The following is a 13,400-nucleotide window of genomic DNA, read 5'->3' as shown; positions in this document are numbered from 1 at the left end:
CCTGTTTCTCTTTTTTGCAAACCATTTATTGGAGCTGAATACCGTGAACAAAAATCAACAGGCGAACCAAGTGATCACAACATTGATCGCACACGTCAAAGGTTGAGGAATGAAACAGACAAATCATTGTAATTTAGGAATAGAATCACGTTGGTGTCTGAATCGTGTTCGCGAACTTTAACAATCTATTAAATTAAAGTACTTTGCACAACCCTAATGACATGTACTAAATAAATACTTACCCATATGTGATAAAGCCATTTTTTTTTGTGCATGAAATGCATAGCAAGGCAGTTAAGGAACAATGTCTGTATTCATTGTATATTATGTGATGCATCCTAGAGCTTTCATTAGAAATTAATGAAAGTGGGGATGAGAGGGTAGAAAGGAAGACCAAGCTGCGGTATATGGCAGACAGAGCCACTGAACACTCTGCTGTAACTCAATCCCAGCAGGAAGGCTCATTGGATCACCTTTCTCTTTTGTGCATGTTTGTATGAGGTGGAGAGAATGATAGATACTAACATTTATTGTCAGCACAATTAATCAGGAAAAAAAGATATTTAAAAAAAATACTGTTGCTACAATATAACAAGCCATGAGAAGTATGGATTAGGACTGTTAATTAAACAAAATAAAAGCATACTAGTGACATGGCTTATTGTGGTGATAGTAAATGTGTGTGTGTGTGTGTGTGTGTGTGTGTATATATATATTTAATTCTTTTAAGATCCTGGAATCTGATTGGCTGAGAGAGTCTTCCAGGAGTGTGATATTTCACGAGTGTCAGTATACTAATCAGTCTTAATTGGTCAGTAATCAGTGTAAAATTAAAATGAATAATCAGGATCATTTATAATATATATATTTTTTTTTATTCTTTTGTACAGATTAATGTGCGTGTGACTACTATGGATGCGGAGCTGGAATTTGCCATCCAACCCAACACCACTGGCAAACAGCTCTTTGATCAGGTAAGTGTCTACATTTAAATACCACTGTTTTGAGTTTAATACTAATTTACCATAACTTCTAATTTAAGTGAACTTAAAACAATCTTCACATAAACTCAGCAGAAATATACAGAAATTTAATAAAGTTATCAAACACTAAATTCTAAATTAAATATGGAGGAATCCTTAAAGCTATAAAATTTATTGATTTCCTCTTTTTTTTCTTTTTGTCTTTGATGAACAGACATCACAGCAGCTGGTTATTAGGTTGTTTTGGCTGTTATTTCTTTAAGAGCTGCCGCTGAACGTGACGTGGATCTGACACACATTATGTTTTCTCTCAACTCTCTTTACCTTCTCTGACCCTCAGGTCTTAAAGTCTCTATTAATGAGCTGACGAGTTAAATCGGGTGTGTTTGATGAGTGAGACAGTGCTGGGCTGCTCCAGGACAGTTTTGAAAACCATTTCAGAGACATGTTCTTAAATGTGACTCATATAAAATATATTACATGCATGCACAGTTTTAAGGCAGTTTTAATCGCCTTTTTGGTGACTTCATGACTTAACTGACCACGACATTGCATGCTCGTAGTTTCATTCGCGATTTGATTTGAAATGGCTACAGCGCACGCCTGCACCTTTGTGCGTGCAATTGAAGAGCACGCGCTGTGAGCACAGTACCGTTTCCACGCTCATTTGACTCGCGCCTGGCGCTGAAGTGAAGTGGAGCACGCGTCTGAAATGTCTCCAGTTTGATGTGGTCGTAAAGATGTTCTGCGTCTAAATAAATGCACTTCGTCAAGAGAAAAAGTGAAAGAAGCAGCAGTTGTGAGTGGGGTAGCCAACCCTAGCGCCGCCCCTGCGTTAATTGCGTGAAATATTTTTAACGAGTTAAATTGAAAATAGTAATCGCCTGCGTTAACGCTAATTTTGACAGCACTATTTGAAATACAACAATATTTATGCGCTCAAATTTCAGAGCTTCACAACACTTACTGAGCTGAACTGAACCAACACTGAACTGGCTGCAGCTGAATAATGACACGATTGTCTTTCTACAGCTGCCTCATTTTTAAATTTTGCATTATTAATTCTGCTATTTTCCTTTTTAATTCTAAAAAAAAGCTTTGAAATAATTTGTATTGTATAAAGCGCTATTAGAAATAAAGTTTTTACCACGATCAAGGTCCAGAAACGTAGCAAGGAGATCGGTAAAATAATCCATGTGACATCAGGGCTTCAACCGTAATTTTACGAAGCTACGAGAATACTTTTTGTACGCAAAGAAAACAAAAATAACGACTTTATTCAACACCACATTTATCCACACCACACGGATACTTTGTTTTCATTCAAAACAAACCGTAAATATACATAGAAAACGTATCCATGTGGCACAGCTGACACAGAACAGCATACACTATTTGCGTTCAGTGGATACTCTCCAAAATGGTGCTACGGTGACGCGGAGGAGACAAATTGTTGAATAAAGTCGTTATTTTTGTTTTCTTTGCATACAAAAAGTATTCTCGTAGCTTCGTAAAATTACGGTTGAAGCCCTGATGTCACATGGATTATTTTACAGATCTCCTTGTTACGTTTCTGGACATTGATCGTGTTACTTACATTGCTGTCTATGGGAGGGTCAGAGAGCTCTCCGTATGCATCAAAGGTATCTTAATTTGTGTTCCGAAGATGAACGGAGGTCTTACAGCTTTGGAACGACATGAGGGTGAGTAAATAATGACAAAATTTTCATTTTGGGGTTGAGTAACCTTTTAACCTGACTGAGGGTCTTGCGCATTGTACACTTCAGCCTCCCAGAGGGGAGTTTCTTTAACTTGTGCTTTGAATGGGTTTTGAGGGGGAAAAAATGGCCTCACCTCAAAAAGCTTCCTGACCTTATTGACTAATGTGAACAGGGCTTTCTGAATAGACCTTTCCCACTATACGTATGTTGAATGATTGTTGCCTGTTTAGAGCAGCATTTGGTTCTCACATGTGTTCATTCTTTTATTCTTATTTATCTTCAATTTGAAGAACTCGTATATAATTTAGCATATCTTTAATATTGTGTAGTTTCATTCAGAAATGGTAACTTCGATGTAAAAAAAAGTCTATTTCAGCTCTTTCATATTTATGTTGATTGTTGAAAGATTCATTCATTCATGGTCATCCTGCAGGTGGTGAAGACGGTAGGTCTGCGAGAGGTCTGGTTTTTCGGTCTGCAGTACGTGGACAGTAAAGGCTACACAACGTGGCTGAAGCTGAATAAAAAGGTAAGGCTTTCCCTCCCACTTTTCCATGTCTCTTGCTAGTAGGGGTGTGCGATATTGACAAAAAATAATATCTCTGTTTTCTGGGATTTTATCGATAACGATAATTAGACGATATTTTGCTGTATGTTACTGTGCTGGTACCTTAAGGACCGTCGTGAACTCTTAAAGTTTTTGATATTCTTCATATTCTGTGTGGTGGTCCGTTCACACTGATAGAAATTAATCTTTTTCCAATAAGTTTAAACTGATTTTTACATTTTATGGGCATTTTTACCTTTATAAAGCCATTTTTTCTAAAAGTGTCCATTATCTTTTGAGTCAAATTTTTACATTTAATCAGTGAATTAGAATAATAAGACTTTTGGGCTGTTACCAAGCAAATTAAATCAATATAAACAAAATTCATCTTTGCAATGCAGAGAAAACAGAAGCTGCATCTCAAGTGGCATTTAGATGCATGTACACAGTTTAATGCAAAACATGAGTGCATTTAACCTGCAATTACAAATGCATAAATCATGTTTTGATATTAAACATAAAATGCTAAATACAGATATTTGAAATTATTTAAAGGAGACATATTATGCCCATTTTTACAATATGTAATATAAGTCTCTGGTGTCCCCAGAATGTGTCTGTGAAGTTTCAGCTCAAAATACTCCACAGATCATTTATTATAACATTTTGAATATGCCTATTTTGAGTGGAAGCAGAAACACGCTGTTTTTCGGGCCTGTCTCTTTAAATGCAAATGAGCTGCCGCTCCCCGCCCCCTTTTCCAGAACAGAACTGCGCCATTACAGCTCGTACCTTCTGATTATCATGTTTATCGCGCTGAAATCATGTGTTTTAAACCATACGAGTGTAAACTTCTGATATACGGTTTTCTGAGTGCACACATCCGAAGCACACGGACAGAAAGCGGCTGTCACAGCATGTGAGTACTAAACTAAGTCGGTTTAAGGTAAACTGCTGGGAGATAATCGCATGTTTATTTTAGATCTGTGTGGCAGCAGCAATATACATTAAATAAATCAATAAATCCACTGCTCTGTTGTCTCCTCTGAGGCTGGGACTCTAAATAGTGTTCTGTGCTCGTCTGTGCAGCCAAAGATAGAACAGTTAGCATGTTTTGATCAAATTTTCGCCATGGCGTTACACCGTTGTCGCTTATGAAATCAAAATGATGGCACCGTGGGTGGAAACTTACAGATTAAGGGGCGGTAATATTATAATGAGATCCCTTTGCCATGTCACCAAGGGAGTAAAATTTGATGCATTCGTTTTCTCAGACGCTTGCAGAAAAAGGCTTACCAAAACAAAGTTACTGGGTTAATCATTTTCACGTTTCCTTGGTTGGTAGGTGCACCGGGGACCTGATTATAGCACTTAAAACCTGGAAAAGTCAGATTTTCATGACATGTCACCTTTAAATTAAACCGCGAGAATTAAACACATAAGGATCAATCTGAATGTTAAAATAAGTACAGGTTCTATTGGAACCAAGATATACGGACGTTTAGCAAACACGGTAATTCTGGCTAAAGGCCTGTTCACACCAAGAACGATGACTATAATTCATAAAACTACAACAATAAATATAAGAGCGTCCACACCAACGGATGATAACATTGTGTTTATTATAAGCATGTGCTGTAGTTCTGTCATCCGCCGCTTTAAATGCTTCTAACTGGCTGTCAATATTTTTATTATTCATCAGCTGGAAAAAAAATGGTTCTGAAAGTGATTTCAATTATATTGTTCCCCTGTGTCGTTATTATTATAGCTGTGTTGCGAATTCCCCCATTCACACAGAATTCGAACAATTATTCAAACTTTATAGTTATAGTTATCCTCCTCTATGTGAACAGGCCTTAATTGTTGTATGCACTTGCTATTAAAAAATCCAATTCAAAATGCTACATCTAAATTCTGTCTGACATTCTGTCAAGACCTTCACACAATGCTGATAGTCAGATCACTGATAGTTGTACTGCTCTTAGCACATGTTAGTTGCAATGCTAGTTCATTAGCATTAGCAATGCATGTTGTACAGAGAAGGGCGTCTGCTCGAGGAAAGCTAGGAGGCTGTACAGTTATCTCCCATGTTGTAACTCTAAACTATACAACCTACTACCTCATCCCGAGACATCGCTGTAATAGTTGAAGGGGAGGAAATTAGAATGTCACCGCTGCTTACGTTTGCGCATATGCAAGCATTCAAAACTCCTTTACTTAATCTTAAAAATAGGTGCAATCAATTTATGCTCATAAATAGGTGCAAACTTAGATGCTAATGTTTAAAACATTAAAACAATGTTTACAGCGTAAGTGTCAACAGTGAACAGACGTTTTCTAGTCAGCGTCAGTGGCTGCAGGGAAGACTGTTGCGTTCACCTCGCAGACACATACCTATAGACACGAGCTTGTGCACAGAGTCACCACAAGTTCGGATCTACGGGTTTGTGGCAGCTGGCATCACTGCACTGCGTCACAGCTACACCAACTCCACCTTTCACTGGACACCGAAAATAATATCCACTGCATTACGAAATGCTAATTCTTATGACTGTTGAATCTTTTACCTCATGCACAATTTAGTTTCGAAATGAAATGCAAAAGCTCCTGTTTGGCAATATTTTGGATTTTGAAAAGCCTGTTGACTTTTGCCGTTTATCTAAGGTGATTTTGGAAGTTTTTTTAAACATTCGTTTCTTATTTAATTGGTTCCACATTGTTTGCTGATTTTTACTTTATTTAAACTTTGTGTAATTTATTTATTTTATTTGACATCAAGGTAGGGGTGTGCGATATATATTGTCTGCGATAATACCGTAATTGTTGTTGTAACGATGTGCGATTTGACATTATCGAGTATTTTGCAAAAACCATTCAAAACACCCCTACAGAGCGCACGCATACATTACGTGAAGTCTAGACTAGAGCGAGTGCGCATTTAGAGTGTGTTCTTTCACTGCATGATTTAATCTATTAAAACTAATTCAGAATGATCACAAATTCAAGACAATAAATCAATAAATCCACTGCTCTCTTGTCTCCTCTGAGGCTGGGACTCTAAATAGTGTTCTGTGCTCGTCTGTGCAGCCAAAGATAGAACAGTTAGCATGTTTTGATCAAATTTTCGCCATGGCGTTACACCGTTGTCGCTTATGAAATCAAAATGATGGCACCGTGGGTGGAAACTTACAGATTAAGGGGCGGTAATATTATAATGAGATCCCTTTGCCATGTCACCAAGGGAGTAAAATTTGATGCATTCGTTTTCTCAGACGCTTGCAGAAAAAGGCTTACCAAAACAAAGTTACTGGGTTAATCTTTTTCACGTTTTCTTGGTTGTTAGATGCACCGGGGACCTGATTATAGCACTTAAAACCTGGAAAAGTCAGATTTTCATGATATGTCACCTTTAAATAAAAGATACTTTGAATGTGAAATTAAAACTGCCAGCAGGTGGCAGCAAGTCACTGTTAATAAGTGAGTCATTGCGATTGAACCGAATCCTTGAAATGGTTGATTCATTCAGGAACGAAACACAGTCATGTTGCTCAGACGCAAAACGTTGAAGTGGTATAAATAGCCTATATACATTTTCTGCCCCCATGTCTTTAATTTTGTGATCATTCTAAACATAGTGAAAGTGCACTGAAAGAACACACTCTATGCACGCGCACTAGTCTAGACTTCACGTAATGAATGCATGCACTCTGTAGGTGTGTTTTGAATGTTTTTTGCTAAATACTCGATAAAGTAAAAACCGCACATCGTTAAAACAACAATTACGATATTATCGCAGACGATATATATCGCTAGGCTTGCCGCGATAGACGGTGCTGACGGTGATACCGGTGTTAAGCCGCAACACCGGTTACGTCACTTGCCCACCGCATCACCGACCCCCACCGTTTTACGCTCCTGACACATACACACACACATACACACTAGGGGTGTGCGATATATATCGTCTGCGATAATACCGTAATTGTTGTTGTAACGATGTGCGATTTGACATTATCGAGTATTTTGCAAAAACCATTCAAAACACCCCTACAGAGCGCACGCATACATTACGTGAAGTCTAGACTAGAGCGAGTGCGCATTTAGAGTGTGTTCTTTCACTGCATGATTTAATCTATTAAAACTAATTCAGAATGATCACAAATTCAAGACACGGGGGCAGAATGTATATATTTATACCACTTCATATAGTTAATCAATTTCACTCTAAGAGTGCCTTTTTTTCTCTCCAAAAAATACCATAATTACGAATGTGATATTGATTTTTTACAACAGTTCAATAAACAAGAAGTTAATTAAGAGACTTACGTTTTAGACACCATATTGCCTGTTTTTGTGCTATTTCGACAACAAAAATAATTCCAAACACAGCCACAGCACTGTTTTGCGTCTCTGAGCAACACGACGGTGTTTAGTTCCTGAATGAATCAACTGTTTAAATGATTCAGTTCAATCGCAGTGACTCACTTATTATCAGTGACTTGCCGCCCCCTACTGGTGGTTTTAATTTCACATTCAAAGTATCTTTTTATTATTTAAATAATTTCAAATAACAGTATTCAACATTTTATGATTAATATATCAAAATATTATTTATGCATTTGTAACTGCAGGTTAAATGCATTCATGTCTTGCACTAAACAGTGTGTAAATGCACCTAAATGCCACTTCAGATGCAGCTTCTGTGTTTCCTCTGCAGTGCAAAGATGAATTTTGCTGATACTGATTTAATTTGCTTGGTAACAGCTAGGGCTGTACGATTAATCGAATGCGATATTCATATGCATCTCATCAGTAAAGCGGTTCTGTGATCAGCAGTAAATCTCCATCACCTGCTTTCAGATGGAGCAGCATTTACTACACAGAGCCGTAGTTCACTGACAAGCTACGCAATATCGCATTCATAATCGCAGACAATATAATCGCGCAATAATGAAATCGAAGAAATCGTTTGCGATAATGACAGCTGTTTGCGTAGCTTCTCAGTGAACTACAGCTCTGTGTAGTAAATGCTGCTCCATCTGAAAGCATGTGAAAATACGAAATTTAATAACTTGTTTTTAAAATCCTTCTGTCAGATGATGTGGCTTCTTAAACAGAATAATTAAGGCACGCAATATTTCATAGTATTCTAAGCAGTGATAAAGACTGTGTCGATTAGCATTGCATTATTATATACTTTATTATAATGAAAATTATAATAAGAACTCAGATAAACCATATATTGTTATAGTCGTGTGTTTATTAGTCACGTTGAATCAATGAAAGCAGTTAAATCTTCTGTTTATTCAGCTAGCGCTATAGAGTTTTCCTGGGTTTCTTCTGCGGGGTGTATTTGGAGTTGATTTACTGCTTGCTGATCACAGAACCGTGCTTCACTGAAAGATACGCACGTCAATCACAGCTTCTGTCTAATCGCGATTTATCGCCTTCGTGATTTAAATTTGATTAATCGTGCAGCCCTAGTAACAGCCCAAATGTCTTATTCTAATTTACTGATTAAATGTAAGAATTTGATTTGACTCAAAAGATAATGCACACTTTTAGAAAATATCGTCTAATTATCGTTATCGATAAACTCCTAGAAAATATCAAGATATAAATTTTTGTCAATATCGCACACCCCTACATCAAGGTGTATGCCGTGCCTCCAAGCTCTTACTCGTTTTGCTAATAAACTTTCCACGTTTCTTATTTATTTGGTTATATATTATACATGTTTACTTGTTTCCAGTTTTGTACATTTAAACTTTATGTAAGTTATTTGTTATTTTATATTAGGCATAGCCTGCCCTATAGCATGGTGTATTTTTATTTGTTTTGTTAATAAAGGTTCTATGTTTTATATATGCTAAAGTGAGTTTGACGTTGTATTTTGTTGTTGCATTCACGCAATTGACGTCTAACTGCCGCTAATTCTAAAGTGAAAGTAAAATGCGCACGGCGCTTTTAAAAGCGAAGGAAAAGAGGGAACACCCCCGCCCCCGCGGTGATACCGGTATTACCGGTGTTGTCACACATCGATTAACCGGTGGGAAAATTTCCTCACCGTCACAACCCTATATATCGCTCACCCCTACTTGCTAGTACTGCTGTTCTTATTAAGCCACAATTCCACTACACCTCAGATGTGCAGTTTTAACTGGTTTTCTGTTCAACAGCAGCAAAAAAAAAAAAAAAACAGTGGGGGAAATTAGCCTGTGGTTAAAGATGTCCTGCTTTAAAAGTCTGTGTAAAAGCCTGAAATTTTCTATAAACTGCTCTATGGAAACTTGGAAAAACAGCCTTAAAGGGTTAGTTCACCCAAAAATGAAAATTCTATTAATTACCCTTGTGTCATCCCTAACCTGTTAGACCTTTATTCATCGTCGGAACACAAATAAAAAAAAATTTATGAAATCCAAGAGCTTTCTGACCTTCCATAGACAGCAGTGCAACTACCACGTTCAAGACCCAGAGAGGCAGTAAGGACATTGTTAAAATAGTCCATGTGACATCAGTGGTTCAACCTTGATTTTATGAAGCTACAGGAATACTTTTTGTGTGCAAAGAAAACAAAAAAAACTCTTCCGTGTTCCGGCTCCTGGGTCAGCAGCACTACACGCATATGTTGTGGTACTCTCATGAACGCGCGTTGAAGTAGTGGCTTGGATACTTGATTTAGGTTTTATATGGCATTCCAGTAGCTCAAAGAGTAGAGTGTGGTGCTAGCAATGTCAAGAACTTGGGTTCAAATCTCATTTCTCAGCAAATGCACGAACTGAAATGTATACCTTGCATGCAGTGTACATCGTTTTGGACAAAAGTGTTTGCCAAATTTCCTAAATCAACAGGGCAAATAAAGTTCTTTAATGTGTTTCTGTGAAAACTTGGCAGGTGACTCAGCAGGATGTTAGAAAGGAAAACCCTCTGCAGTTCAAGTTCCGGGCAAAGTTTTTTCCAGAAGATGTTTCTGAAGAGCTGATCCAAGAGATAACACAACGTCTCTTCTTCTTACAGGTATTGGGGAACCTAGTCTCCACACACTTGCCATCAAATTGCATTTATTTAGTTTAGAAAATGACTATAATATATTGTGTTAGGATAGATGTGGAGTAATTTCAGTGGTGCTGAACCAAAAACAATGTGATTGTAATTTTTAAGTCTTGAAACAACAGAATTCTACCATTTAGCATACTTGATTTTAAGGAAGGGCAATCTGTATATTGAGAGTAAATCTTTTTTTTTTCTTACAGAACAGTGCCAAATGACTATTATTACCACAATTTCAGTGATCCTGTATATATGGAAGTAAAATAATGATATGTTTTTTAAACAAAAAAGCATGTTAAAAATGCATTGCACTGACCTTAGCCCCAGGGGTTATTCTAGGCATTATTCAATTCAATTCAAGTTTATTTGTATAGCGCTTTTCACGATACAAATCGTTGCAAAGCAACTTTACAGCAAATTAAGTTTCTACAATATTTAGTGGTAGCTTATCAGTGGTGATTGTCAGTTAATGTACATATGGCAGAAATGTATGGAAAAATCAATTAAAGACGTAATCATTTAAAGATGTAATCAAACAGATGATGAACACTATTAACAGTAATTATCATATGATGCAATCAAACTTATAGCAAAATATGGTAGTTCTGTATGTTGTTTCAGGGTTGGCATCATCTGAGGTCCTCTGAGAGTTCAGTACAAGTTCAGATCAGTCAGCATTAGTGGCATAATGTAAAATAACTACAGGAGGCCTTTGTTCACCCCCCGGAGCCGTGAGACACTTTTTTTTAATGGATGTGCGCTTTTTATTTAACTTCTTTTGGACTGATGCATGCAACACCCACTGAGTGGCATTAAACAGCTTGAAAGATCAAAGACAATTTTTTATATAACTCCGACTGGATTCGTCTGAAAGAAAGAAAGTCATATACACCTAGGATGACTTGAGGGCGAGTAATTTGTAGGGTAATTTTCATTTTTGGGTGAACTAACCCTTTAATAGCGGACTAATCATTAGTTAACGAGAAGAGGACGACCTAAGTTTTATAAGTTGGTTCAGGGCTCACAGAATTTCAAAATCCATTCACTGTGACAAATCAGCATGATCAAAACTTGTGTTTGCATTTTTTCCTTCCAATAACAAGTCAAGACAACTTGCACAACTCATGGTTCGGATCGTATTACAGATTTTGAGTCACAGATTGGGTCGTTTTTTGGATGAGCAAAAAATATATTTTTATTAAATATTAAAATATGGATTCTTTAAAGAACATGTTAAGTACTACTTCGAAACCACAGCAAAAACTAGTAGCATAACTAAGAAAGGTTTAACATTTTTAAAGACATGTGAACTGTCAGTAATAAAATAAGAACAAATAAACAAATTTCTAGCATAGACAAAAATTGACCAATAAAATAAGGTCTAACATTAAAAAAACTAATCACTCCAAGGCACTCGAAATTATAGTGAAACAATTAAAAAGCCTTTATTCACATGGCTTTAAATTAAAAACAACATACAAGTGCACCGACGCGTTGGCGCTAACAAGCCTTCATCAGGGTGTCCCGCAACGCCACAACGCTGTTTGTAACATTTGTTTACTTTTATAAATTTTTGCGTATTGCTTTATTGTATTTAAGTGTTCTGTTCTTTGTGTTATAAAAAAAGTTATTAAACCTGTTATACTGTATTATTACAACACTTTTTACCATGATAAAAGCTTCAGCAATTATCGCAACATGAAAATTTTATACTGTCACATGCCTACATGCAAATGATCAACATCAAGGTTCAAGAAAAGGGGCACAAATATAGTCGGAAGTCTGTGGGTTTTGCAGAATACAGTATTTTCTCAGTGGTACTATAAATTACAAGCTCATTAATCTGATGTTTTCGCTCTGGGGGGGTTCTCAGATTTCCAGTTCTTAAGTATACATTTTTTTTAGCAGTGTCTTGCAAGCAAAATAAAAGACCCTTCATAAGTCATGTGAAGTGAGCTGATATCACCAATTATCTAAATTTTAGGATCAGGATCAGTATGATTCTTTGCTATTTCAGAAATTGTTGCAATAACATACATTCAGAATGTCTCCAAGGCTGGACAACTCCAGAGCATATCAAGAAGAGTCCCAGTAGATGTTTTACATCTTTGACAATCACATGGCAGAGATCTCACCACTGTTTGTTTAGTCCTTAGGGGGTGTAAATATATGTTCTGTGTAAGATGTTAAATTGAATTTTCCTGTGTTTGGTGGATACCAATACAGTTTGTGACTTTTCTAGAAGAGTACACCAATCACTATCACCACAAGAACACTCCAGATCCGATTCCCATTTTGCTTTGTTGAAAATCTTTGGTATGCTGGGAGATTGTTAATAAGAATGCTGTATATGGAAGATGTTAAGCCCTTTGTAAAAGTATGTCTGATGTTGAGCAGTCGGTCTTCAAATAGGGATTTTTTTTAGATATATTAGGGATAGTAAGGTCCACACAGTTGGCCCAACAAAGGTATCCAATGGTGGCTGAAGGTTTCCTGCATGTTTGGTCTTTTCAGTGCACAAAGTTATTAAAGGAGACATATTATGCCCCTTTTTACAATATGTAATATAAGTCTCAGGTGTCCCCAGAATGTGTCTGTGAAGTTTCAGCTCAAAATACTCCACAGATCATTTATTATATCATTTTGAAAATGCCTATTTTGAGTGGAAGCAGAAACACGCTGTTTTCTTGCATGTCTCTTTAAATGCAAATAAGCTGCTGCTCCCCGCCCCCTTTTCCAGAATAGAGCTGCGCCATTACAGCTTGTACCTGCTAAAAAACATCTGTTTTGGTTCTGATTATGTTTATCGCGCTAAAATCATGCGTTTTAAACCATATTAGTTTAAACTTCTTATAGACTGTTTTCTGAGTGCACACATCTGAAGCGCAAGGACAGAAAGCGGCTGTCACACGGTATGTGAGTACTAAACTAAGTTCTCATTCACACACAAGTTTACAACACACTTTAAAAACACACGAGTTACAAAAACAATCGGTTATGTCTGTGAAGGTAAACAGCTGGGAAATAAATTGCATGTTTATTTTATATCTTTGTGGCAGCAGCAATATACAGTAAATAAATCAATAAATCCACTGATCT

General features: G+C 36.9%; 1 protein-coding gene across 3 annotated transcripts in view; it reads left to right on the top strand.

Annotated features, from left to right (window-relative positions):
- Positions 1-896: 896 nt before the first annotated feature.
- The window catches only part of LOC107707084 (radixin-like), a 40,822-nt gene continuing 28,318 nt past the window's right edge, over positions 897-13,400 (top strand). For all 3 annotated transcript variants that reach the window (XR_001636223.1, XM_016510967.1, XM_016510966.1), the window contains exons 1-3: positions 897-974; positions 3,138-3,233; positions 10,146-10,268. Coding sequence is in view for 2 of the 3 variants with exons in the window: in XM_016510967.1 (XP_016366453.1) it covers positions 912-974; positions 3,138-3,233; positions 10,146-10,268 (282 nt within the window). In the remaining variant the exon portion in view is untranslated. The remainder of the gene's footprint in view (positions 975-3,137; positions 3,234-10,145; positions 10,269-13,400) is intronic.

This window comes from Sinocyclocheilus rhinocerous, unplaced genomic scaffold (genome assembly GCF_001515625.1).
Source record: "Sinocyclocheilus rhinocerous isolate Xijiao unplaced genomic scaffold, SAMN03320098_v1.1 scaffold925, whole genome shotgun sequence".
Classification (NCBI taxonomy): Eukaryota; Metazoa; Chordata; class Actinopteri; order Cypriniformes; family Cyprinidae; genus Sinocyclocheilus; species Sinocyclocheilus rhinocerous.
This window is presented reverse-complemented; position numbering and strand designations above follow the sequence as displayed.